This window comes from Colletotrichum chrysophilum (genome assembly GCF_026319265.1).
Source record: "Colletotrichum chrysophilum strain AFK26 chromosome Unknown scaffold_21, whole genome shotgun sequence".
In the NCBI taxonomy this organism is placed as follows: domain Eukaryota; kingdom Fungi; phylum Ascomycota; class Sordariomycetes; order Glomerellales; family Glomerellaceae; genus Colletotrichum; species Colletotrichum chrysophilum.
In genome coordinates, this window is record NW_026517308.1 from 52,470 (window position 1) to 79,031 (window position 26,562).

General features: G+C 55.2%; 6 protein-coding genes across 6 annotated transcripts; 5 read left to right on the forward strand and 1 right to left on the reverse strand.

The window, feature by feature from the left end:
- Nucleotides 1–1,429: 1,429 nt before the first annotated feature.
- On the forward strand, nucleotides 1,430–2,143 carry ORM1 (sphingolipid homeostasis protein orm1; the record flags this gene model as incomplete). Its single annotated transcript, XM_053176562.1, has 3 exons — nucleotides 1,430–1,565; nucleotides 1,682–2,040; nucleotides 2,096–2,143. The coding sequence occupies 3 exons, from the start codon at nucleotides 1,430–1,432 to the stop codon at nucleotides 2,141–2,143; spliced, it is 543 nt and encodes a 180-aa protein (XP_053039421.1).
- A 1,019-nt stretch (nucleotides 2,144–3,162) lies between these two features.
- On the forward strand, nucleotides 3,163–4,575 carry COL26b_003670 (uncharacterized protein; the record flags this gene model as incomplete). The annotated part of the gene is made up of 2 exons (XM_053176563.1): nucleotides 3,163–4,200; nucleotides 4,252–4,575. 2 exons carry the CDS (start codon nucleotides 3,163–3,165, stop codon nucleotides 4,573–4,575), a joined length of 1,362 nt encoding a protein of 453 aa, XP_053039422.1.
- Nucleotides 4,576–6,098: 1,523 nt separating this feature from the next.
- On the forward strand, nucleotides 6,099–7,164 carry COL26b_003671 (uncharacterized protein; the record flags this gene model as incomplete). Its single annotated transcript, XM_053176564.1, has 3 exons — nucleotides 6,099–6,312; nucleotides 6,553–6,730; nucleotides 6,804–7,164. 3 exons carry the CDS (start codon nucleotides 6,099–6,101, stop codon nucleotides 7,162–7,164), a joined length of 753 nt encoding a protein of 250 aa, XP_053039423.1.
- Nucleotides 7,165–7,944: 780 nt separating this feature from the next.
- Nucleotides 7,945–8,406, forward strand: COL26b_003672 (uncharacterized protein; the record flags this gene model as incomplete). Its single annotated transcript, XM_053176565.1, has 2 exons — nucleotides 7,945–8,308; nucleotides 8,336–8,406. 2 exons carry the CDS (start codon nucleotides 7,945–7,947, stop codon nucleotides 8,404–8,406), a joined length of 435 nt encoding a protein of 144 aa, XP_053039424.1.
- Nucleotides 8,407–17,066: 8,660 nt separating this feature from the next.
- On the forward strand, nucleotides 17,067–21,164 carry COL26b_003673 (uncharacterized protein; the record flags this gene model as incomplete). The annotated part of the gene is made up of 2 exons (XM_053176566.1): nucleotides 17,067–19,754; nucleotides 19,806–21,164. The coding sequence occupies 2 exons, from the start codon at nucleotides 17,067–17,069 to the stop codon at nucleotides 21,162–21,164; spliced, it is 4,047 nt and encodes a 1,348-aa protein (XP_053039425.1).
- Nucleotides 21,165–24,515: 3,351 nt separating this feature from the next.
- Nucleotides 24,516–26,163, reverse strand: COL26b_003674 (uncharacterized protein; the record flags this gene model as incomplete). The annotated part of the gene is made up of 6 exons (XM_053176567.1): nucleotides 24,516–24,712; nucleotides 24,768–24,938; nucleotides 24,991–25,110; nucleotides 25,163–25,705; nucleotides 25,762–25,958; nucleotides 26,009–26,163. The coding sequence occupies 6 exons, from the start codon at nucleotides 26,161–26,163 to the stop codon at nucleotides 24,516–24,518; spliced, it is 1,383 nt and encodes a 460-aa protein (XP_053039426.1).
- Nucleotides 26,164–26,562: the final 399 nt, after the last annotated feature.

The window sequence follows — 26,562 nt, forward strand, 5'->3', positions numbered from 1 at the left end:
CCGTCCTTCCGGTGCTGCACAGCCAGGCAGGCGGTCCGGCAGCGAGATGCACATGCAGGGTAGCTAACAGTACGGATAGCTTGCGGCGGGACAGTGGTACGTCGAATGCTCGCTCGGGTCTGGGCCGTCCGTCTGACTGTGTGAGTTGCTGGGCTGCTGCAGCATCCCTCGGGTCGTCAGTGATCCTTCCCGGGTCGCGGGTCTCAGAGTCTTTGCTTTGCTTTGCCTCGCCTTGCTTCTGAGGGGAGGAGGAGTGGGTGACGTGTGCTGTGCTACGCTAGGCGCGTCTTTACGGGTCCCATTAGGCAAGATAAAGTGTCGTCTGTATGCGATCGGAGTCGACTCGTTTCTTTTTGTTTGGTGGGCTGGGCTGGATGTTCTGTTCAGTGTTGGCAGCAAGCCAGGCCAGTTCGACCAAAAGATAAGGCAGATTGAGAAATCGCAGGCCGCGGATTGCTTCTTGCCTGCTTCTTGCCCTGCCTGGGGTTCTTCAGTGACATGGAAGTCCCACCAGTGCCTGCCAACACTGTACTGCCAATCTCGCAGCAAGCACCGTGCAAATTGGGGTGGTCCCCTGAATGAATGGGCGACCCTGACCCGTCTCGCGACTGGGGCTCCGCGCTCCGCTCACCTGCCCGCTCCTCGTGTCGGCTGGGCGGGCGGGCTGGCAGCAGCTGCTCGCTCGCCAGTGGCTCGCTAGTCGATGCTGCTGCCCCACCTTGTCCACTCGGAACCAATCTCGTCGTGTCTTGCTTCGCCTTGCCGGGGTCAGAGTGGGTCGAAGCTGGGAAGTGCTCACTGGTTGCCCTTGCAGGCAGTGTGTCCAGTGTGTGTCCTGTGTGCCTCCACGTCCGCGAGGACACTTGCTGGAGTCCGTGTCGGGGTCCAGTCTCCTCCTCCTCTCCTGTCCCAGTCGTCCCCATCAGGCCTGAGGTCCCGTCCGCTGCTATGAATATCTAATTCTCCTTCATCCCATTGCCAAGTAGCCAATTACGACGACACCGTCCCCAACATTTACAGCTCAACGCTCCCTTCCACCGTCTACAGTCTCGACGACTGCTTCTTCGTCTCTCGCTCCCATCAATTCTTTCGCATCATCACCACTATCGAGAATACCGCGCCTCATCCGTCGCGAATTGCTCGCCGAACCCCGTGACATCATCAAGGGGGCTGGCTGCCAGAACAAATTGGATCCCATCCATCACACACCATCGCCGACCCAGCTTCCAGCATCATCTGGACCAAGAACGACGATCCCGAACTACCCGCTTCCATCTCCTTCGCCCTTTCTATTCGAACATAACCCGACCATCTCTCCCGACACCCCTTCAACACCGCCAAACTGTCTTCCCCAATTCTCATTTCTCGCACCGTCTCGTACGACGCGGCCACCAATCCTCCGCGACGTGGCAGCGGATCGTACAGAACAATGGCGGATACCGGTGCCCGCAGAAGAAGATCTAGCAGCATTCTTCAAGTCCACTACGAGCCGCCCGAGACTCTCGAGCAAATAAGTGACCAGGCCGTCGTGCCCAATTTGAATGCGAACTGGGTCAATGCCAAAGGTGAGAGAACCCCGCGCAGAGCTCCGCAGGAAGCTTTTCCCCCCTTTCGTGCTTGTCGCGTGCCTCCCCTCCCCAATGAGACACCAAAAAAAAACTGACAACACCACCACAATCAGGTGCCTGGACCATCCACTTCGTCCTCATTCTCTGCCTAAAGATCTTCTACGACATCATGCCTGGCGTGTCCCAGGAGACGTCATGGACCCTGACCAACATCTCCTACATGTTCGGATCGTACATCATGTTCCACTACGTCCGTGGCGTGCCATTCGAGTTCAATGGCGGAGCCTTTGACAACCTCAACATGTGGGAGCAGATTGACGACGGCGCTCAGTACACCCCCGCAAAGAAGTTCCTTCTTAGCGTGCCTATCATGTTGTTCCTCCTCAGCACGCACTACACCCATTATGACTTGGCCTACTTCATCATCAATTTCCTGGCCGTCCTTGGAGTCGTCATCCCCAAGCTGCCTTTTGTACGTATCCTCTCACTGTTTCCGCAAGGATACCCTAAGCTGACATCAGACACAGAGCCACCGGATGAGATTCGGTCTCTTTTCTGGTGAATCCGACGATTGAGCTGCATGGCAACATGGCGTTTAGGGGCTGGATTGTGTATTTGTCGCGCGAATCAAAAAAAGATTGGAGTCGAGAGATGGCATACATAGCGAAGCATGGTCGGAGAACGAAACGGAGAACACACACGGATGAGTGTCGAGGAACAGCGCGGAAGCACGGGAGCTTTGGGAGCACTGGACACGGAGTATTTCGACTTCGTCGAGAGACGGGTCGAGGTGCCAGAATCACCACTTTTATTGTTTCGAGTCAGAACTACCAGACGGCTTGCAGAGATCATCCACTCTGTGTGTTGCAGAAATGACGACACGACATACGGCGTCCTGGTCTGCAAATTATGATCTTTCGCAATCCGAAAAGCGAGGGGTGGACGATTCAGCAAAGAACCGAACATAGAGGCTCCACCATATGTACCCAAGCGTTTTCATCAATACTAAGGCACAGATTCAGGATTGTCCGCCATCGGTGAAGACAGGCTCATCGAGACCCATGTGAAAAATTCAACAAGTCGCAATATTGCCTCCAATGCCCAAGGAGCATCGCCGATCAATGGAGTGATGAAAAAACTTCTGGCAGCGTCGCCGAGATTTTACTCCAGCCACGACCGCCAAAGAGGTTCTTAATGTCATGAGAAAAGTTTTACCTGCAGCCATAAACTTCGAAAAGCCGCCTCTCCGACGGACATGGTTAGGATATCAGGAGCTCATTGCATAAACTTCAATACGCCAACCCGACTCGGCGCGTCTCAACCCATCTCAACTCGAGTTGGCTGCAATGGCTTGCACGTTCTCAACAAGTTGACCGACTGGCCATCAAGGCCAGCACACCATCAAGCCGACGATCTGCCCTGTGAGCCCCCGTATAAGATGGTTGAAGGAGATTCAAGGGTTTTCTCTTCTCTCTTCTCTCCTCATCCATCAGTCGTTCGCTCACATTACGGGAAGGCGGGAACCCTTTCACTCAGTCAATCGTTACCAACTTACAATCGTTTTCTTCTAGTTCCTTAGCCCCCCTTCTCGAAAATGAAGGTGACCGTTGCTGCTGCTGTGGCAGTCCTCTCCGGGCTTGCCGGGGCCCAGATGCCCGTTCCGAACCCCGGCCCGGCTCCTTGGCGCCCGCCCACGCATGACTTCCCCGCTCCTCCGGCTCCCTGGAGCCCGCCCAAGCACGACTTCCCCGCTCCTCCGGTCGACACACCTCCGGTCGTCGTCCTTCCTCCGAAGTCGGTCACAACCACCAAGACCGACATCATCGTCAACCCCATCACCAAGACCAGGACTGAGGTCATTACGAGGGGCCACTTCACCATCACCCGCAAGGTGACAGAGCCCTGCACCACTTCCACCACCCGCCGCCGGACCACAACCCCGTGCACCACGTCTAAGCCGAAGACTACTCCTTGCACTACGTCGAAGAAGCCCACTACGACGCCCTGCACCACCCTCAAGCGCTCCACGACGCCCTGCACCACGTCGAAGCCCAAGACTACTCCGTGCACCACTTCCAAGCCAAAGACTACTCCTTGCACTACGTCGAAGCCGAAGACAACTCCTTGCACTACGTCCAAGCCTAAGACTACTACTCCTTGCACTACGTCTAAGCCTAAGACTACCACTCCATGCACTACTTCCAAGCCGAAGACGACTCCCTGCACCACGTCTAAGCACAAGACCACCACTCCTTGCACTACATCTAAGCCCAAGACTACCCCGTGTACCACTTCCAAGCATAAGACGACGACTCCCTGCACCACCTCCAAGCACAAGACTACGTCGATGAAGCCCAAGACCACCCCTTGCCCCTCGTCCAAGAAGGTTATCCACTACACGAAAATCACCTCGACCATCCCCGCGAACGGCACCAAGCCCTGCACCACGGTGACCTACTACAGCAACATCCCGCCGCCGCCCGTCACCACGTCCGCCAGGAAGCACCACTCCACCACTCCGGTCGTCGTCCTGCCGCCTCCGGTTGTCATCGTCTCCTCGCAGCAGGGCACTCCCGCTCCCCCGGCGACCACCAGCCCCAGCAAGCAGAAGTACACCAACACCACCGTCCCGGTCAGCCCGCCTACCGCCCCGGCTCAACCTCCCGCGCAACCCCCGGCCCAGCCGCCGGCCCAGCCTCCTGCTCAACCTCCTGCTCAACCTCCTTCCCAGCCGCCCGCTCAGCCTCCCGCTCAACCTCCTTCTCAGCCGCCCGCTCAACCTCCTTCGCAACCTCCTGCCCAGCCGCCTGCCCAACCGCCTGCCCAGCCTCCCTCGCAGTCGCAGCCTCCCTCGCAGCCTCCTGCTCAACCCCCCGCTCAGCCGCCTGCTCAACCCCCCGCCCAGCCCCCGGCCCAGCCCAGCAAGGTCGCCACCGCAGGCAGCTCCAGCCTCCAGGCTCCCTTCACCCTGGTTGCCATCATCGCCATGGCCTTCGCCTTCTTCTAGGCGCTATCATAGCTTTTGGAAGTAGTGGATCCCCGTTGGCGATGGGAGGAAGGGAAGGAATGTTTCAGTGGTCTTGAAAAAGGCCGCTCGATCTTCTTCAGCTTCTTGCTGCTGGCATTGGGATCTTAAAAGGGGTATTGAACACCTGTACGCACCCGGTTGATAATATAATACAAAAGAAAAGGAGAATGTGTTTTGCGGTGGAATCTAATTTGGGAAGGAGAAAAGGGAATAGGATAGAGTATGTAATGGAACGAGGAACTAGGTAGATTCGCGGTAATACACTTTGAATTTTCAGCAAACCTTATGGATCACTTGACTTCTGTCTTTATCGTACGACAAGCCATTAAAGAGACAGAGCTGATGTTGCAGCAGTGAACAGTTTTGTCAGCAAATAAGTGTATAAGTCCAAGCCGTATCCGTAGATTTTTGCCCGTTTCGAATAACACAACTTCGCAATTGCCCCTCCTTCCCGAAACGGCAAGTCTAACAGTTTCGTCCCTCCAAAAACCTGGCTGCCCGCGCAGAGACCAAGCAGCGGAACATCCGTCTCATCTTCGGTGTTCCGAACCTTGATACATGTACCCGTGCTGTCGAATGCATGCGACGTAGGTGCAAGTAGCGTGTACATGCCAGTCATGTATGTGCGCGAGTGTGTGTGACGCAGAATCGGGACCCGTCTGCAAGATAAGCTCCCGCGCGCAAGGCGCTGTCAGAATCACGCGAGAGCAGACGAAGCTTTTCTGGCCTGCAGTCCCGTTGATTATCAGACCGGATCTCACGATCTTTTGCGTGGTCTCGAGATCACGGCGGGATAGGAGGTCATGAAGAACTCCCGAAAACGCCGTTCCATCCATACACGCGCGCCCTATCTGCAGTCAGAAGCAGCAGCATCTAATCCCCGAGCCGATCGTCGGCCGAGGCAGGGCAGATCTGGTGCGTCAATTGGTACAGGGCATACCAGCTAGTCTGCGGTTTAGATTCGTTCTCTGCGCATCCCGTCCTGCGCTCGGGAAAAGATCACGGCAAAGGTGTGGATTGGTTGTGGGAAGCAGAGGTGAGAGGTTTTGGCGGGGTGATTGCGCAACTGGGAAAGCAGGCGGGGCAGGGGGAGGGGCAATGAGCGACGTCGCGTGCCCGCCCGCCGAACCGGCACCTCGCGCCGAGCGGGGAGGTGGGCGGGTTGAGGTGAGGGACAACGGATACCCATGTCGACGGCGTTTCTGACGTTGAATGTGATGTGTGTGGTTTTAGTCAGGTGGTGAGGAATCACATATAAATCATCATCATCTTGGCTACCGTTGGCATTTCTTCATCTCTCGCGCTCGCCAACGTCCATCCATCTGTCTGTCCAGCTGTCTCTGCTGCCTTACTCGGGTAATCGCATACCCGGCACACCAAGTGAGTTGTCTACGCGCCGGGTCAAGATACTCACTCTCGTTTTGGGATGACCACTCACACTTACATAGCCTCAATCTCTTTGTCCAAAGAAGAAACGGTATTGTCCGCGAGCACGCATCAAGATGAAGTCCTCCGTCTCGGTCCTGTACCCCAACGAGCAGGTCTCGCGCAATGTGACGGCGTACTCGGAGAGCAGCTCGACGCCGCTACCGGCACACATTGTTGCGTACCATGACCACATCGACACCACGCAGCCCGAGACGTCGATGCTCATGATCAGCAACTTTCAAGCGCAGAACCATATCTGGCTCGCCAAGTTGATTGGGGCAAAGCGAGGTGAGTTTTGTCAACTTCGTTCGCGACAGGGTAGTGAGAGTAGTGAGACGCTCCTTCGTGAACGTGTCTTGTTGGTCTGATCTCTTGGTCTCTGTGGTTGATATTGCTTGATTTTCGTCATCGGGAGGGTAACTTGAATGGCGAAAGTCCATCGCGTTCTCATTTTCATACAATTCTCGCTGGAGAAGGATGCTCTTCTTCAACTCTCATGAATAATAAACACCAACTAACAAGTCTCAGTCCTGGAAATCGGCGTATACGTCGGCTACTCCGGCATGGTCTGGTCCCACGCCGTCGGCCCCAACGGCACAGTAACGGGCCTCGAGTTCGACGCAAACTACGCAAAGCAAGCCCAGGAAGCCTGGGCCGCCAACGGCATCAAGAACGCATCCGTCATTGTCGGCGACGCCCTCCAGACGTACGGCCATCCTTCCCATTTCTTTCCTTTCTCTCCCACTCTTCCCTGTTACTAAACGCAACGTCGACTTTAGCCTGCCGACCCTCCAGCCCGACGAGCCCTACGACCTAATCTTCATCGACGCCCAAAAGTCAGGCTACCCTTCGTACCTCTCCACGATCCTCTCCGCCTCGCCCGCCTCCGGGGGCAAGCGCCTGCTGCGCGCGGGCGGCCTGATCGTCGCGGACAACGTGCTGCGCCGCGGCATCGTCGCGGACGACTCGGACGGCAACCCGTGGGTGCAGCGCGAGAAGGGGGAGCGGGCGGCGTACTGGAAGAGCGAGGACGTGGAGAAGCTGCGCGAGTTCAACCGCATGGTGAGGGAGGACGAGAGGCTGGACAGCTGGCTGATGCCGCTCTATGACGGGGTTCACCTTGCGCGGTTGGTGGACTAGATCAAGGGGATAATCATGATAGAAATGAGGCTCGGGTTAGAGTAGAACATGACTTTTCTAGACTTTGGAAACGTGTTGCCCTGGGAGTAGCGACTAATGCAAGATGGTTCGTCGCTTGTGATGGTGGTGATTCATGTCAACCTTGAGACTCTCGTGACTTGGATGCTGGATGGAACGAGACGAAGTAAATCAGAGCACCCCCTTGCCAAAGGCATCCAAGAGGCCGTGTTTTTCAGTCATCCGTAACAATGGCTTGTTCAGCCTTGTTGATCCGATTATTGAAGCCCAATACAGCCGTTATATGCACATGGCCATTGTTCACTGAACAATGCACAAGTTCGTGGCACGACCCGGGCTGTTACACCCTCATGGTCTTGCTTGAAGTCTCGAGATGTTGTCGAGGCATTACACTCTCAATCGCATGTTGACTGGATGAAGAGGCACATCACATATCACAGTGAAAATTGCGACCTCCCCATCATACACAGGACTCATTCATACATCCATCTTCTCTATCGTTCCCTTTGACGGCAAAACTTCTTCTCAAACAATGACGATGTCACCCACGCTTCAACACAGAGCCATTGTGATCCCACACAAAGCGCTCAACACAATGAAACGCAGTCTTCGCCAACAACTCTCAATCTCATCATCCTCTATAGAAGAAGCCCAAGATGAGACCACAACATCACCGCCCTCTAAGTAGACGCCAACTAACACCCCAGCACCAAGAAATCACCAAGAAACCACCACACAAACCCCTCGGCCGGCCCAGATGCGATGTGCACCGCCGAAAACATCTACTACACAGCCTGCGGCTGCTTCTCCGGCCACCACATCACCTGGCTCTGCCCCCGCTCCACAACCACCCCCGGCGCCGGCACCGTCTGCCCGGCCATCGACGCCCAGGGCGTCCTCCGCCGGCCGGGGAAGTGCCTCCCGTGCCGCCGGCGCGACTGGCAGCAGCAGGTACTCGAGCGCCTCCTCCCCGTCCGCGACGCTCTTCCCCCGAGCGGCGGTGACCTTGTCAGCGATAGGCTTACCCTTCTTAGCGCGATGATTCGACGGGCCGTGGAGAATTCGAATTCGAACGGGAATGGGGTTGGGAAGATGGAGGATGAGACAGGTAACGAGGGGCAGCAAGGTAAGCGTGGACCCGACGTTGTTGCAGAGGAGTCAACGGGGGATGAGGTCCAGCAGGAGGTCGTGGAGACGGATAGCACGGCGTGGCATCAGGAGTGAGGTCCGGCTCGGCCGTGACACCGGGGCTCGCATACGGGATGTCGTCCCGGTCAGTGGATCACTGTCGGTGCGGTGCCGGCGATGTACAGGTAAGAATCCCCCGACAGCCAAGTCAAGATCTTGGCCAGAACCGCTGGACTTCCCCCCTACCATGAGCTCCTTCGACCATTGGACGCGCAGACGAGGGATACTTCCCGCGGAGAGTGAGTTATGACAATGATACCCATAGAAAAAGCACGCAGCCGAAGCGCATGCGCAGGAACAAACGCAGAACATCTAGAACAAACATTCGTACCACGCAGAAGGCAGTGATCCTGCTACGCCTCCCTCTCTGAATCCAGTAAAAGCTGCAGGAAGCCAGCCCGCAGGCTCGCTCGTTTTCACCGGCGCGGTTCCACCGCCGCCACATACACACACGGCAACGGAACCAAGGATGCTCTCGTTTCAGGGCAGCTGGATGCTGGCGAGCCAAAATCGACGACGTGCCGTGCACCGCGCTCTCGCTGCGGCTGCGAGGTTAGCGTGATGCATACGCTGTGACATGGCGAGTTTATTGTCTATGTGTGTTGGCTTTTGGTAAATCGTAAAGTTGGTCGTGCATTCCGAATGCAACCGCTGCTCTTCCAGACGGCAGAGAAACGGATTAGAACAGGCAAGGCGTACCGCCACACTGCTATTGCATGCCACTTAAACCTAGTATATGCAAGGTAAATCATCACCTTCGCTTCGCAAATCTTTGTCACACCGAGTGATGATGTTTGATGCAGGAATCCAGAAAGGAACGCTTGTTTGCTCGTGGCTGACTTGGCCGCCGCCCACAAAGATCGGGCCAACGACGCAGTTTGCTCTTGGCGCTTGTCGAATGTGTAAATTGGAGGGCCCAACTGTCAACGGCGCACGCACCAGCCGGAGGTTCGAGACAAGAGACAGATCCGGAGGATAGGGATAGATCGGGCAAAGGGCGAAGACGGGTTGGGAGCCTCAAACAAACGTGCCCGAGGCCTCACCGTTGACAAGTGAGGTCCGCCAATGCAAAGTGTGGGTTAATCGTGCATGTCTGAGGGCATGGTCGCGCACGGCTGGGGGCCGGAACATAATCGGACACCCATATTCTCTTCAAAAAGGTTACATTGGCCAAGGTAGCGGTTTGTGTCACGATATTTGGGAAGCCGGGCGAGGTACCTGTCCGTTCCAAGAGCAAAAACAGGCAGTGATTTTCGGTCCAAGAGAGCACAGCGTGAAGACGGCTCGACGGAAGAGAGTCTGAAGTGTGAGTCCCGACGGCCAATGGTGAGGGATACTGTGGATGTTGATGTTGCTCAAGCGGCCCATAGCGCTGGAAAAGACGGCACTATTGATTCCTAGTTTGACAGATGAAGCTGAGAAGACGCAAGTGATCTCGCATACTCCACTGCCCCCCGCGTTGGCCTCAGCTTTGACGGTTGTCTGTCAACCCAGTGAGAGCAGTATTTCTCTCTAATGCACCAAGCGATTGGGTGGGGGCACACGAGGGTGGAATATGGCCGAGATGAAGGTCAGAGAAGCCCCGTCTTCGTTGTGAGAACGAGTATGTTTCGACGAGGGGGCAGGCGTAGCTTGGGTTAAACAAAGGACACTTCTGCATCAATACTTCATCAAGCTTGTCAGGGGAAAATATCGATTCGCGAAGGCGGGAACAAGCCGGTACCGTTGTCGCGGAACCTCTTTGTCTGTAGTCTGCTTTGTGTGTTCTGGCTCCCAAGGACATCCCTCACCTCGGGCCGGATGGTGACCTCAGGAATGCGGCACAGGTTGCTGCTGGGGACAGTATGATGGTCTTGGACTTCCTGTCCCAAGCAATTCTCTTGCAGATGGGCACGATTGCGGAGAGTCCACGCCGCTCAAGACAAACACTACCAGCGTTTGCAATGGGTCCGGCATTCCGACGTTTGCACCATTTACGGGAAGCAACGCCATTCCGAGGGAACAATCAGGTAGGATGAGCCGCGGTTGTCTGCCTGCCAGACGTTCCTTGACCGAGACGCATGCTTTGGCATGGCTTGACTGTTTGTTTGCTTGAAATGTGCGTCGACGACATGAATTGACCGAATATATGGCCAGGGTGCGTGTTTGCCAACACCCTTATGCCGGAGCAAACATCATTCGGCGTCGTATTTCTGCCACCATACGTCGTCGTCCGAGGGTGCATGGCAGCATGGCTTTGGTGGCTTTCATGCCCTGTTTTCTCGGCGATGCTGCGGCATGTTGCTCTTGCCAATTGCCGATCTACATGAAGAGCCGTCGAAAATATTTCCTTGGACACGGACCAATGGATGCTGATCGCGTTGAGACACTGCTCTCCATCGGGCTGGGATCTGAGTCTGCATCCCGTCGTTTATCACCGCGGCGCATGCTCCGGAGCCGCTAGGAGAGTCTGTCGCAAACAAGCAGGAAGTCTTTGCAATCCAGTTGGCCAGATGAAAGCGCCCAGTTCCAGACTTTGAGGTCCCACAGCCAGCCCTATCACATCCCAATGATTTAACATCCGCGGCGTGCGACGAAGACCTGACGGAAGGACAGGATCTGCTGGAAAAAGCAATGGCGGCGCCAACCTCGTCGTCATCATCAAGCGAGCGCGATATGCCATGAGGACAGGAACGTGGGAAGCCGACTATCTTCAGACCAGAAGACGGAACCAAGTTCTCTTGATCATCAGACGAGGTACACAAAGCCGACGGCGCGGTTCAGGGACTCTAGAGTGTGTCAGCCGGAGCCTTGAACCTGAAGATGAAGCGACTGCTCGGTCTACATGAGGGATTCGTTCTAAAAGAGCTGATCAAGCCCCTGTATGAGATCAAGCCTCAATGCCCTCCTCCCGCCGTGTGCCGCCCGGGCGCTCGAATGAGAAAATGCAGAGAGGCGCCTGCTGTCCCACCGGCGGCGGCAGCAGAACGACAGCTCTATGAGCTATCGACTCGCGGAAGCTGGCTGGCACTTGGGCCACGTAGACGTGCGCCCCCGATGTAAAAACACCAGGCACCGTCGTTGGCAGAGGCGCACACATGGGATGGATCGCCGAATAGCAAGACGGCTTGTGCGCCCCCTCGCCGACCCGAAAGAGAGCTGGCGCAACCTAAGTCTTCGGCCCAAGACAGCCCGGCGTTGGCGGGAAAGCCGCAGAGCGAGCACAGCAAGCCATGCCTGAAGGAGACGTGGATTTCGCGTCAGAGCAGCTCCGTGTATTGAGGCGGAGGCAGTATATCGTCATCTCGCTGACGGGACGTTTGGTGGTCAACGACCCAAAGTTTAATGACAAACGAGGTTCTGGAGGGTCTGGGGGTCCGACCGGTCGCCTCTTTAGCCCCGCCAGATCATTCCATTCGACTGGAGTGGAGATTTCTGGGGCGAGGACACTACGCCAACAGATTGATTGCTGTGGCCCTCGCTGGTGGGGAGTCTAGCGATGGGGAGTCTCAGAACCTCATCGCACGGCAATGTGACTGGCTGAGCCGTTTGATTCTCAAGGCTTCAGGCATCTGTGTGCTGTGTTGTCTGGCAGCTTGCGTCAGCTCGAGCATGGAAGAGTGCAGTGCTGAGTTGTTGCCCAGGGCTTGCCACCGCCTGTTCGCCAACGACGTACGGATACCCGTTGGAGAGCCAGATTGACGAGTGCATCGGCGTTGCTCAGAGCGTTTTCAGTCTGTGCGACAGAACGACGCTGCAGGTTGAGAATCTGACAGCAGACGGAAATAATATTGATGCGCAGCCTGGTGATGTTTTGGCGATCTCCGCAAAGCTGGGAACGTGCTCGGACGCGGATACTCTGATGGCACTCTGATGCTTGGTAAGTTCCGTCCCATGAATGCCTGGCATCACCAAAGTCTGGGTGAGCGCGGCGTGTGCACGGCGTGCTATCGGCCGGCGACGGCGGAAAGTGGAGCGACAGCTCTGGGAATTGGGTCACCGTCGCCTCGGATGCGACAATCTCGGGAGATGTCATCCTTGCTTTGGTCTTGGCTTTCAACCGATGTTCAGCGTTGATGAAGAGGTCTGAGGACCGAGTCCCCGTCCGGAATGCGCAGCAAACCGGCTGTGTCCGCTCGTTTCGTTTCGTTGCTCCGGCAAGTCTCTTGGACAGATGCAGGACGGCGGGGCTGTTCCTGACAAGACTGGCATTCGCAGACTTAGAAGTTAGGCTTATTGAGAATTGAGTCCCGAAGTCTGGGATCAGTAGGCTCAGTTTTCCTGATTGAGGCCGCGGAACGGGTAGACGAGGGACAGCGTGCCAACCGAGATGCTTATGCTTCGTCCAAAACTGCAGGAGCATATCTCAGGAGCACGATGGGACGTCGCAGAGTGCAAGACGATGTGACGGTTGCACTGTGTGTGTTGAGATGCTGGGTACTTTGAGCAAGCAGCATGATCGCAATATGCGCGACCCGTTTGCTGGGCTGTCCAACTCTGAATCGCATATGTACGGATATTGCAAAAACTGACCTGACGCAATCTAGGACGTCTACGGGCGAAAAGAGGCCGTCGGCATTGTGGCATCTGATGGGCTGCGTTGTTTCTTTTTCTCCAGACATGAGAGTAGCGGCGGGCGGAGGCGAGGCGGGCTAGAGAGGAGATGAATACAAGGCCGTATTGTTCCTTTTGCACTCTTTGGGCACGAAGAAGAAACGAGCCAGCTCATGAGGTGGCATGATATCGGCGAGAGGCGGAAGCTGGGCCAGCTGGCACAAGTGGTTGTGTCATGCGAGTTGCTTGAGTTTCAATCGAATTGATGTCTCGGGACGTTGAAAGAAAAGCAGCGCGTGCCGTTTCGACGGGCAAACGACGGACTGTGTCTGTGGCATCTGTTAATGATCAGACATGGAAGGGGGCTGACCGTTTCCCTTTGATGTCGACAAGAAGCAACGTCTCATGGTCGACAAATTTAGCTTTCCGTCAAGAGCTGGCGACGATGGCTTCCCGCTCTTTGTTCAAACGATTTGGCGGGGGTGGAAACCGAAATTGCTTTCGAGGCTTCTTCCATGCTTCAATGACGGGAGCGAGGTGAGTACACAGTGTTTCATCTGCGGGCGGTCGCAAAATGTTTGTACTGTGTTCCGCCAAGAGGCGTCGCATGTGGCTGTGGGGACCTCTGCAAGTCAATGGAAGGAAAGTGCAGTGCAGCACCTGCCACCAGCACTTTCCTTCTGGTTGGAGCGTGGAAAGTACCACTATTCGTACCATTTGGCAGTTACTCTGTTTCTGTAACCGCCTCCGATACCACCTGCCAGCTCAACATCGATGTTATAAGACGGATCATATTGTTTGTGATTGACGATATTAATGAACCAGAAACCGCACCAGACCGGACCAGACTGGGTTTGAACTATTGATTTGCCCCAGATTTTGTTGAATAGTTGGAATCTTCCCCGGCGCAAAATCTCCTGAACATCGCCGTCGATATGGGCAGAGAGCCCTGGGGGTTTGAAGTCTGGGTCTCTCTGGGAGAGTCTTTAGAGGAGTCTGGGCAGCCTCCCGCGCCTCCCCCAGCGGTCTGGACGGAAGACGTGGGTGGATGGGTGGGTGGTCGCAGGCAAGGGTCGGTGGAAGCTCTTGACCACTTGCCAGACCAGGCTGGACAGGGGTGTCTTCTGGCAAGGTCGCATGCCCAGGCAGAGCCAGGCATGGGTCGTGGTCCAGGGTCAGGGTCCCTTCACGTCTAATTAACCAGCCTCCACTCTGTTTGCAACCTCGCATCTGGATCCTGGCCCATGATGAACCAGACGATGTGAGGTCACTTTCTGCCGATTCGTCCGGCTTTTCGCAGTCGGAGACTTTTCCCATATTATTCTCTTTCCCCCTTTCCGCCACGAGGAGACCAGGAGCAGCATGGCCACGGCACTGATGCGGTTCGATTCGATTTACGTACCTGGTCTACCTACAAGTACTGGATGCTGCTCGCTTTCGGCCAGGTACGCAGGAAGGTGAGGTGGGCTGGAAAGTGGCCGTGTCTCCTCCGTACAGGCGAACCCAGCTTCGGAGTAGTCGCGATTTGTGTTCAGTCGACAACTGACCGACGATTGGGCATTGCAACTGGCAGCAACTCGAGACAGGAATTCCGATACCCGTCTGGAAGCCGTTGTTTCGTCGTCAACGGGTCGCTGATCCATCCTTTCATCTACCAGGAACATCGGAAAAGGGGGTCACCACGGGGGGCTTGATCGCTATGACAGGGACCCGGGGTTTGTGAATTTGCTCTTGAGCGAATAGTGTGAATAGTGAAGATTGTCTGGTCGCGTTAGGCCCAACGGCAATGAACTGAGAACCTGACTCTGGATCAACAGTCCAAGGAGTGAACACTGACGTAGACACTGGCGGCAGTGGTTGCATGACGACAAAACTCAATACTCCCAGGTATGAACCTCTCACGACTTTGAGTTTGCAATTTTCTTTCGTCGCGACTTTTTATTTTTCTGCCTGCTGGGAAGCGTTGCTCTTGTCATCCTGTCCATCCTCCACACTGCAAGGGGGTTGACAGTGGGCAATGGGCAGACAGCCACCGAAACCATCCCACCGTGCTGGAGACGACGGGCGCGGAAATCGCGCTCCCAGAGCCGATGGCCTCCACTGTCCGTTCCTGTCTTGAATCTTGCTCAGTCCCAGTGACGAGGTCACAGTGCACCAGCTGAGCCTGCACCTGTGGCTGTCAGTACTGCGTGCCTACTGCCCGTGGGCAGCTCACACTCTATTCGCAGGTGCGTGTCTGAGGTGCCTGGTCCCCAAGCTTCTTCCTTTGCTTCTGCGACTGCTTCTGCTGCTTCTTCTTCTCCTTCTCGTGCTGCAGGGCCCCACCATCCTAAACGTCGGCCGAATGCAAGCAACACACCTCAAGTCGTAGTGGTCCCTGGGTTTGACGGGTTTCCCAAGGCCATGACTGGACCCAACCTGCTGCTCCAACTCTTGCGTGCGTGTGAGAGTGTGTGTGTCCCCTGGACCTTTGCATGCCACATTTTGCTCCATCTGAATGCATGTACTACGTACATCCGGGCTGGTACCTGAATGGTGGATATCCTGGCCCATCGCCATCCACCCACCACCCCTTCCACGGACCACACCACGGAGCCACTCACTCACGCCCATCCTCCTCTTCCTCCTCATCCTCGTCCCAGAACCAGAGCCAGAACGCGGGAGTTGGTGGACTAGTGTCTCGTACAGAGCAGGCTTGGGAGGGTCCCTTATGTCACTTTACTAAGTAGATGCACTAATCCCGCACTCTGCGCCATCTCAAAGACGGACGCTGCACAAAAAATACCTTTGACACTAAGCAACTAGGCTTCCCGTTTCGTCCTGGCCGCTGCCGGGCTTCCTCGAGACCACTCGTCGTCCGTTTTCTTTGGCTTTTTTGTCGTCTTTGGTGGCTCCTGCGCCCATGTGCAAGCGCATCAGCTTCTTTCGAGAGCTCTATTCGTACCTACGCTCTAACTAAGCTGCTTGCTCATTTGCTGCTCATTGCCTTCCTCGACATTATTCTTTCACCACCCTTTACCTGGTCCTTCTTCGCCCTCGCTCGCTCGCTCTCTCATCTTATTCCCCTTCTCTCCGTAAACATCTCATACCTTCATCGCCATCTCTCTCTCTCCATACTCGTCGACCATTACTTCCCTTCCAACCATTTCCCGACCTGTGTCCGCCGCTGGCCGCAACCCAACCATCGTTCGTCTTACCACTTCTGCTCTGTATCACCCCCATCACAACCACTTGATTCACCAACCGAACTTGCACCGGCGCATCTTCTTCCGTCTACTATACCATTACAACCAATACTGCTTTCCCGGTCATCACCGCGCTCATCCAGGTACGTGTGTTTGCTGCTGCCAGGTTGTCCCATCATCCACACCCGGCCCTACCGTCTGTCACGACTCGCCGCCATCTCCCGGTCAGCAAGGAGAAAAAAGGAGGATTCGAAAGGAAAAAAAGTTGAATACGACGGATACTGTACTGCGTCCCCGAAGTCAACCTCCCCCCATGTTCGCGTGTCTGCGCTTCGACATTCAGTCACCCGTTCGTTTGGTTCCCGTACTCGCGAAATCAAATCAAGTCCCACGCCTTTTGTCGTCTCTCGGACCGCAACCAGACTTTCTGCCTGCCGCGCGCGCGCACGCCTCGTCTAAGATGTCCACCATCACCTCGGATTGATCGTCTCTCTTGCGCCTACTTTTAGCCAATTCGCCCGCTCTCCGTTGCCTTCTCCAGCCCAGTGCTCCCCGCAGTGGCACTCGTTCTGCAAGACGTGGTTACCACGCATGAATCTCTGCCTCTACCCCCCCAAGTGGATCACACGCAGGTCCTTCACTGCCATGCGGCCCTGGACCAAGTGTTTCAGCTCTGCAATCGCTGCTGCTTGTTGGATCAATAAAAAATACAAGTCCGCTAACAATTAGCATCACGCAGCCATCCGTCATACTTCCCAGCCGTCCTTCCCACATAAGCAATTCTGTAATATTTGCAAACACCTGCCGTCAACACCGCCTCAGCCGCTACCCCTGATAGGCCCAGGAACACCCGCTTGCGAGACAACGCCCATCGCCAAAATTTGTGTCGCCTCAATCTAATCTCCTGTGGTCTCACGGGACCCCGGGAGACCTGCTGTGCTGGTTTCCTCAACTTATAGATCCCACCCACCAGCAAACATGGCTTCCTCAGGCGCTGACTCGACCACCCCGTCGAGGTCACCCTCTGCTATTCCATCGCCCTCCTTCCAGACGAGGTCGCGCACCCAGAGCATATCGAGCGATCGCCCTTCCACAGTCATGAGCGTTGGACTGATGTCTCCTCCCCTCTCCGTCACACCCGAGGCCGCCTTCATTGCCGCGTCGGCCGCTTCTCAGATTGTCACCAACGATCACGATAGTCATGCCGATACTTGGTACGACCAGCATGGAATCGAGCCCGCCGGAGAGACCGCCCTCGTCTCCACGGCTGCCCTGCAACTCGTCAACAGCTTTCTCGACCAGCTACTCTTCAACTTTCTGTCCGCCTCCCGCGCAACGACTCTCTCCGCCTTGAGGCCAGCAGTCTCCGAAGTTCTCAAGCCGAAACTCGCCAAAGATGCCATCAACCAGGCCGACGAAGAGTTGCGCGAATACCTGGGTGGTGGAGACGAGGATGACTTCGTTCAGCCGCCAGGCGCAAGCTCGTCCCCCAAGGACTGGGATCTCGAGCTCGTCTGGAAGCGCACTCGACTGAGGTGCATGGTTTACTCCTCGCTTGGCGACATGGAAGAGGAGGATGAAGACTACTACATGGAACAGGAGAGCCTCAAGCCCGGCGCGGACGAACGTGGCCCGGAGGTCATCTCTCCCGCGGTCGCCATTTTCCTAACTTCCATTCTTGAGTACATGGGCGAGCAAGCACTGGTCATTGCAGGCCAGGCGGCGTATCACCGACTTCGAGCGAAATTCGAGAAGGGTCCCAAGGAGGGAGCGAAAATGGCCGACGTCGCTGACAGGATTGTGGTTGAGGAGTTGGACATGGAGCGCGTTGCTCTCGATAGGACTCTGGGTAGACTTTGGCGCTCTTGGAAGAAGAGAATTCGCTCTCCAGCTTTGGATGGGCGTCCGTTTTCGCGCAAGCCTTCCAGCCACTTTAGGCAAACCAGCACGGCCGAGAACATGCCAGCCAACGGTCTCGGGATCCAAGAAGCGACGAAAGAGGAACCTGAACTCGACCGCGTCGAGGAATACGTCAAGGCATCAGCCATTCCCCTACCGATTGGTGACCGCGACATCGACGAAATCGAAGTTCCTGGTCTAGCCTCGTACAGCGACGATGAGGCGTCCGACAACGAGGAGGAGGAGCCTTCGGCGCAGCGCCCGAAAAGTCTGATGATCTTTACGTCCCAGCCCAGCAACGACCTGCCCACCCCCACAATGTCTCAACCTCATACCCCAACCGCTCCTTCCGGCCGCAAGCGCTCAAACTCGCTGCCAACCCCTTCGCCCTCGCCTTACACCTCACCTGTTCTCAAACGCGCCAAGGTCGAACCTATTCCAACCAAGTTGGTCGGCGAAGAAGAGGATTCTGTCGACTCCGCCACCAAGGAGATCTCTACTGAAGAGATTTCGACGGAGACCACATCCGTGGACAAGGCGGCGGAAGTCCCCGAGACAATTGCGGAGAACCAGGAGTCTGAGAAGGCGAAGTCTGAGCCGACGCCAGAGCAGATTCCTGAAGTCAAACCCCGGAACCCTAATCGCACTCCGCAAAAAGTCGCCTCCGTGGCAGCGGCAGCAACAGTAGCGACTGCAGTAGCAGCAGCAGCCACCCCTGCGGTAGATGCCACTCCTGCAGCCACGCAGACGGCGGTGAAGGCCAACCCCGCCCCGGCACAGGAAGAGACTGGTGACATTGACGATTTGGAAGAGGAGGCAGAGATCTGCACTTCTAGTAGGGTGTCGGTTGCCGGCCGCAGCTCTCCGAGCGTCTCCGAGTCTGGGAAAGCTGTCGTTGTGGCCCCTATGATGGGGCTCAAGAGAACGCCTTCAGCTCGTGTCATTGACGTTCGTGGTCCCAAGAGTCCCGTAGGAGGGTCGCGCACGTCTTCGGTCGATGCTTCCGATCGCTCTCAAACAGCCAATCTGTCGCGCGCAAGCAGTGTCTCTCGTGTCACGCCACCCATCGTGGAAGAGAAGCCAAAGCCAAAGCCGGTAGAGGTTGACACCATTATCCGCTCGTCTGCATCAACCCCGCGCACACGTTCTCCTGTTGAGAAATTGTCTCGCAGGCAAAACACGAACGAGTCCATTCTAGAAGCTGAGGAGGACGCCCAAGCCCGTCCTACACGCCAGGATAAGTCCAGGACAGCTGCAACTGCTCCGTCGCCAGTATCAACACCGACGCCCAAGGCTGGCACTCCTGAAATTAGGGCTTCACAAGCAATCTTCAACCCGGCCAAACAGCAGCCCTCTCGTCACCAACACAGCCAATCTGCGACCAAGGTTACCATCATCAGCAACACGAGCACCACTGGCCCATTCGTCGAGGAGCGCGTGCCTTCACCGCGCAACCGATCCCAGGCCACGCCAACTCTTCCCGACCGCGGCACCGGTCGCCAAGGTACACACTCGCCAGCGGCAAGTATTGGTGTTGTCTCGGTGGAGCGAACTGCTGGGCGTGATTCCCCCGAACGCCCTAGACAGCTTCGCACATCGGGCTCATCGGGCTCTTCAAGCACTGGCAAGATTAGAGCGGTCCGAACATCCGAGGACAGCAAGGCCTCGGGTCGTGCCGACAATCTGGCGCGGAATTTCGAGGAACTCATTCAGAGTGACCAAACGATTCAATTCACGCTTACTCCGGAAAGCATGCGTGATATGGACGTGAGTTTAAGCCTTTCCTATACTTCAATCACGTTACTAACAGCCAATCAGAACAATCGGGCGCGCACTGCAAGTCCTGCCGTGGGTGCTAAGTCGAGACGAAGCGAGGATGCTCGGACGGCAATGGGTGGTGAACGGAACAGATCCGTTTCCGGCGCTGACATCAGAAGAACTATGTCCGTCAGTCGTGCAACAGGTTTAAACTCTCATCCTGTCGAGTCCAAACCCAAAGGCTTCGTCCCCAAAGCACCTCCAAGCACCACATTGACCAGATCGAGAACGAACGGCCCAATGGCTAGAGATGCTCGAATCCCTCGCGATACGTCCATGAACGACTTCGCAGACTTCATTCGGTCGACCGGCCCGACTGCTGACAACGGACCTGCACCGCTACGCAACATCAGCGGCCCGCCGCCGCCGCCTGTGAAGCACAGCCTTGACTCGAGACGCATCTCGTCATCGACCAATCGACCCCGCCTTCAGGCACGCGACGCTGCCGTCGACAATCGAGAGGACAATTCCGACCTCATCGATTTCATTCGGCGAGGACCTCCCAGCGCTAACAATCCTCGTATTCCACGCACTGTTGCTCCGTTTCGCACCACTATGGATTCTGACCAGATGTCAGGTGCCGTTGGCGGTAAAGCTGTTGACGCCAGCCTGCCAGACATTCGGTACAGCCAGGCATCGACCAACGTGACGGACATCACGATGCCCTCCGTCCAATCGTCGATTAACTCGCAAAGTGCGCTCCTCAAGAACCGCCCCAGCGCCAACACCTTTGACGAAGACGACATGATGCCGAAGCGCACCAGACGACGCGTGCGTGACCCCTACGCTATTGACTTGAGCGACGAAGACGAGGAAGATTACGCCCAAGCCGTTCGACCTCCCCCCAAGAAGGAGGAAAGCTTGGCGGACTTCCTCAAAAACTATCAGCCACCACCTGAGCCCGCCGCTCCTGTCATGCCGCAGAACATCAAGCGAAAGGCCAGCGCTCCCAGCCTTATCGGGCGATTTTCGAGGAAGGACAGCAACGCTGGATCGACTGCGAAGCCACCCAAGATTGACAGCCGTTCGCTGAATAGCCGTGCTGGAGCTGCCGGAAACGGCCATGTTCCGATTCAGGTTAACATGTCTTCCGGCCAAGACAAGTACGGCGCTGGTGACGCCACTGCAAGCCGGCCCGCCATGCATTCCTCTGCCGGACGCGTGCCAATGAAGAAGTTCGAACCAAGGGAGGCCGTCTCTTCCACGAGCCGCACCACCGACCTGGCTTCATTCCTCCGCAACGCCGAGCCCCCACCACAGGCCCAGCCAGCCCGCTTCAGCCCTCCTGCTGAGCAGCAAAGCAGCGGCAGTGGCTTCTCCAAGATGTTTGGTCGGCGCAAGAAGTCGAGCTTGGCCTAGTTGCCCAAGCATCGCCCTCGCGGGGCCACGACATGAACGAACCTCATGATCTCTCCGTCGCCTATGAACAAACCATGTACCCCCTGCTCTTTCCTGTTGAACTATCGTTTGAAAACCACCTGTTTCCTCGGTCATGTTTCCTCCCAGATGGGATCTGTCGGTACAAACGCCGCAGCCCTCAGCACCATGTCTACTACTCTCTCGCGTTGAATGCCTGATTTTGCATCAATGCTTTGATACCACCTTGCCCAACCAGACGGGCGAGAATCATGTTTCTCTTCTTTTGCGACCTTGACCAAGGATTTGCAGATTGCTATTTGCATCGTTTTCTATTTTTGAATAATGGCATGGGGATGGAAAAATGGCTTTTGACAGACATCGGGATCCGGACAGAGGATTAGCCCTGTTCGGATACATTTTAAGGCGCCACAAAGGCAGACGAGACAAATAAAATCCATCCCAGTTGCTTACGTCGTGCTCCATGGTTCCGTGCACGGTGAAGATTGCAACACGACTCTTGCTTGGTGCTTTAACGCCGTGCATGTTCCCCGCCCAGTGAGAGGCAAGTTGGTGCCAGCAGATGGACGGCGTGACATGATGGTTACGCCGTGATTCCCGCTTGCGAGAGGTAGTTTCGCGAGGTACCCTGAGTATGGTTTGGGGTATACCGCGGTTCTAGCTGTATGTATATATATGATGTTGACGTTGGCGACTTGGATGGCTCGATCAGCGAATGACAAGGTATCCAGGAAGACGCTTGAGGGACATGGCAGAGAGAAGGAGAGGTGGTTTTTCTGCGGGGTGTATTGTTGAGAAGTGGTATGTCGAACGTCGAAGGGTAATACTCCAGCGAATGAGAAGGGGATACGGAGGAATGAGAGACGATGGAGAAGGACCATGTGTAGGTGTGAATGTGTGTGTTTAGCATATGGTGCGTATGATTGGTGTCAGCTCTCTGGCCTTGATGGGTAGAGGCCTCTCTGGCATTCATACCATTCTCAGTCTGTGAAAGTCAATTTGTACTCTAACTTGTATTTGAAAGATGGGCGGGGTTATTTTGAAGCAGAAATCCTGGGGGTAGAGTTCTATTCAATGCTTGTTGCGAGACGATATGAATGGACAAGAGGTTGATATAAAAGAGGCCTTCTCCGGAGTAAGTGTCTCACTCAGGACGCAGAGGATGGTGGGTTTGAAGGCATCTTGGTTTAGTTGATAAGGTGGGAAACAGTCAGTGCCCGAGCCTCATGTCATCTTGGACATCGAGAAGTGCTAAGCCGCCTTTGGTTTGGTGATTTGCCACCGCTGGTCATCTCTGCCCTTGCTCGCATATTGACTTTGGGTATTCCAAGAGGCAGAAGATTTGGTAGCTATGGTTATTTCCTATTGCCAGGCATGTAACGTGATTTTCTCGGAGGTGGGCATGCTCGCGTTGAACAGGACGATAGCGACGTTCCGGTACGTGTTTTGAATATCATGACAACCGAGCGACTAATCGTTAAATACGAAAACGAGATCTCCGGGTAGACTGGTCTCGCAAACAGTGAGTTCTCGGGGCGGTAGGGACGTCAGTCTCGTACCAGACGGATATGATAGAGCCATGACTTGGGGGTGCTTTCCATGATATAAATGGGGTCGAAGTGTTGTGCCTTTGAAGGAACCAATCGGATTCGTTTGAGAATTGATGAGCGTCAGTTCTAGTGAACTCTTGGCCAATGTCGCGATGTACACGACACGACGTAACTTCAAAGATGACAATTGACTGTATGACTATTCGTCTAATACCTAGGCAGGGATGGGAAGAGCAGAGGCTGGAGGATGAGAGAGTTTTGGCGCTCCGACATCTACGTTGCGGTCGTTATCATTAAGGACGAAACGGTGAATTTCGTGAGTAGGTTATGCGCATCGAAGGAAAAATCGACAGCCGTGGGCGTTCGCGTTGTGTGCCGAGTACTTGGTCATGATCTTCACGATATCTTTATACAGCTATCGTCAGAGCTGTTTGCATGGCTGCAAGATGATGACATTAGAAATCTCAAGATGGCTGACATAAATTAAGTAGGCTTATACGAGATCATGGGCCTTGGCCAAGACAATATAACCAAACAGTAACGATTGTGACTCGTCTTCTCCACTGCTGTAACAAGCTGTTGTCATCTGGACAAGAATTCTTGGGCCATCTGCTTGACTTAACGTTTTGGCCAGAAACATATCCTATTTTCCTGCTGTCTTCCCTGCCTTTTGAGTATTGGAGAGGTATTGTGTCTCCAATCGAGAACCGGGCTGCGGGATTCTCGCGAACTCTCAGCAGTCCCGTGCGGAAACGTCCAAGATGACTTCTGATACTGATTTGTAATGACACAGAACTTGCCGGCAGGTAATTTGCTGTGACAAGATCTCTGGTCCGTGTAGTGCTGCTTTTATGCTGACGAGGAGGTCATGTCCAAATACTATTACACAGTTGACGAAAACCGACTCTGTATCACTTTGGTATGCCAGAGATAGTCATGAGAGGAGGCTGGGGGGCTGACATCAACGGGATTGTGAAGTCACTGTTGGGTCAACGTTCCGCATTCAAAACCAATGACATCGGGGGTGACGGTTGTTTGATGAACGTGCTGTTCACTCGTGAATTGTATTGCACACCTAATGAAAATCTCCGAAACTCAAAATTACAACGAAATCAGTCCGTCTGCGTCCTCTCCTTCTCCTGAAAAGATCGTCATGTATCCTCTGATATACGAGAAGCATGCATTAAATCATTGTCTTCCGGTCCCAATGACAAGCAAGACATCCGAGTATGTTCCTTTTGTCTTGAACGAACCACCAGAGTGTCCACGTATAAGATCTCGACCCCTTAGGGAGACTCCACGTTTGCGGAATCCGGAACTACGGCGCAAAAGACAGTCTCTGGCGCAATCTCTGGCGCTCAATATTACATATCCTCAAGTAACCCGGGCTAGGGGATGTTCCATGAACTTTCATGGGTAAGGGAAGACTGGAATCTTGCAATAAGGCTCCTCCAGGTGCTGAGATGGTTCGCGCGAGGCGTGGTATCATCAACGATCAAGAACAGCGTAGAAAAGCTCCAAACCCATGGTGAACCACAGTCAAGTCATAGAAACAATCAAAATGATCATAACCCAGAATTGCGTCATGACTTTGCATTCTATCAGTGTCGATCTATCTATTAAGAGACCCAACCAGCCATGTGTCATGATTCTGACGAACTATCAACCGTTTTCTCGAAAGCCTTCTCGTCTGCCGAGGCAGCGACGGAGAACGTGACCTCAAAGCCAATCAGAGAGTCACGAAGCGTACCATATCAGGATGCGTGTACCGAAAGGGAAGCATCTACCAGCCGCCAGTGTCCTGGGGGGCGGTGTTGTCACCACTGCCCCAGGCATCAGCGCCAGTGTCGTTGGAGGCGCCGAAGTCACCACCTCCACCACCGCCATCGCCGAAGCCGTCAACGTCCTCGGCAGGGGGGTTAGGGCACTTGTACTTCTTGTGACCCATCTCGCCGCAGTTCATGCACTTGATGCGGGTGACTGTTGGAGACGAAATCAGTCAATGTAACGAAAACATGAGAGGAGATTTGCATACCATCCTGAGGCTTGTCGCAGTCACGGGAGTGGTGGCCCTCTTCATCGCAGTTGCGGCACTTGAGCTTGCGAGGCTCGGTGCACTCCTTGGAGATGTGGCCTTCCTGGCCGCAGTTGTGGCAAGAGCGACCACCACCACCGGCGGTGTGACAGTCACGGCCGAAGTGGCCCACTATAGAAGATTAGCTGTTGAAGTTGACTATTGTTAAGAATAAATAACATACTCTCATTGCACTTGTTGCACTCGACGCCCTCGGCACTGCGAGGCTCAGTGCACTCGGAGACCTTGTGGCCAGATTGACCGCAGTTTTTGCAAGCGAACTTGTCGACACGAGGGGTAGGGCCTAAGAATCTGGTCAGTCAGGGATGGTTGATGAAGACATCGAATGAACTTACAGTCGCGGACGCGGTGACCCTCCTCGCCACAGTTGTAGCAAGTGATAGTGACGCGAACCTTCTCGTTGGGATCCTGGGGACAAGCCTTGGCGGTGTGGCCGAGCTCATCGCAGTTGTTGCACTTCTGCATGAGGCGAGAGACGGGCTCACCAGCATCGGCAAGACGCGCCATGTTCTCCTCGGCAGAAGCAGGCCATCCGGCCTTCTCACGGGCACGGTCAGGCTGGGAAGAGAAGCGGTATTGGACAGTGAACTTCTTGCCCAGGTTGCCCTGAAGGTCCATGTTAGTGTGAGTAGGAGCAAGAGCACGCTCGGTAGCGATGAGGTAGATGCCCATCTCCTGGCCACGGAAAGCCTCCTCAAGGATGACATAAGTCATCTCAGGGAAATGCTTGAGGTACTTCTGAATGGCCTCCTTGGCCTCAACACCATCGCGCTCGTCAGCTGCTTCGATGATCTGGTTCCAGGCCACATCAGCGTCGACATCCTCGATCTTACTGAGGTCAATCTTGCGAGGGTTCTCGCAGTTGACGACGAGGTGACCTGCAGGAATTAGTAAATAGATCGTATTTTGCAATTGGGGAACGAAAGGCACTTACCCTCCTCGTGGCAGTTGCGGCAAACTTCGGGAGGCTTGTTGGGGCAGTCCTTGCGGATGTGGCCCTCCTCGCCGCAGCTTCTGCAAGCCATGGGGGGAGCGTCAGGGCAGTCACGACGCATGTGGCCCTGCTGACCGCAGCCCTTGCACTCGCCATCGAAAGGCTTGGCAGGCTCGGGGCAATCGGCCTTGTTGTGGCTGTGGATAATGTCAGTAGACCGTGATGTTGTGAAGAAGACGTGACTTACCCATCCTGACCGCAGTTGAAGCAGGCGCCGCGCTGGCCGCCGCCACCCTCATCGCCATCGCCTCCAGAGGGGTTGTTCCAGGGGTCGCCACAATCTCCAGCACCTCCAGAGGTGTCGTTGGTGCCCCAGGCGTCGTCGGTACCCCAGCCAGACATACTGTCGTCGATGAAGGAGTAGTCGGAGAATTGATCGGGTGAGTGATTGTCAACTTGGTTGACAGAAGTGGCCGAGACTGGTTTCGACAAGTCAGTGAGGCTGGCCGGCAGACGGAGATGCGAGGGAAGAGAGTGAGAAAATCAAAGGTGGTGAGGAGGAAAGATTTTTTTCTGAGGAAAGAAGTGGAGGTGAGTGTAAAATGCAGAAGGAAGTAGACAAAATTTTGTGAAGGCAGGAGGGTATCTGAGGGAAGGGGCAACTGCACTGGCAGTCTTGCGGGAAGGAATGAAGGTGGGAAGGAGAGAAAAACAGTGTAAATTTGGAACCTTCGTCTGGCTGATCTTGACTTTGAGGCTCTTGACGCGGTTGTCTCAGATATCCCAAGGCCAAAGAAGATC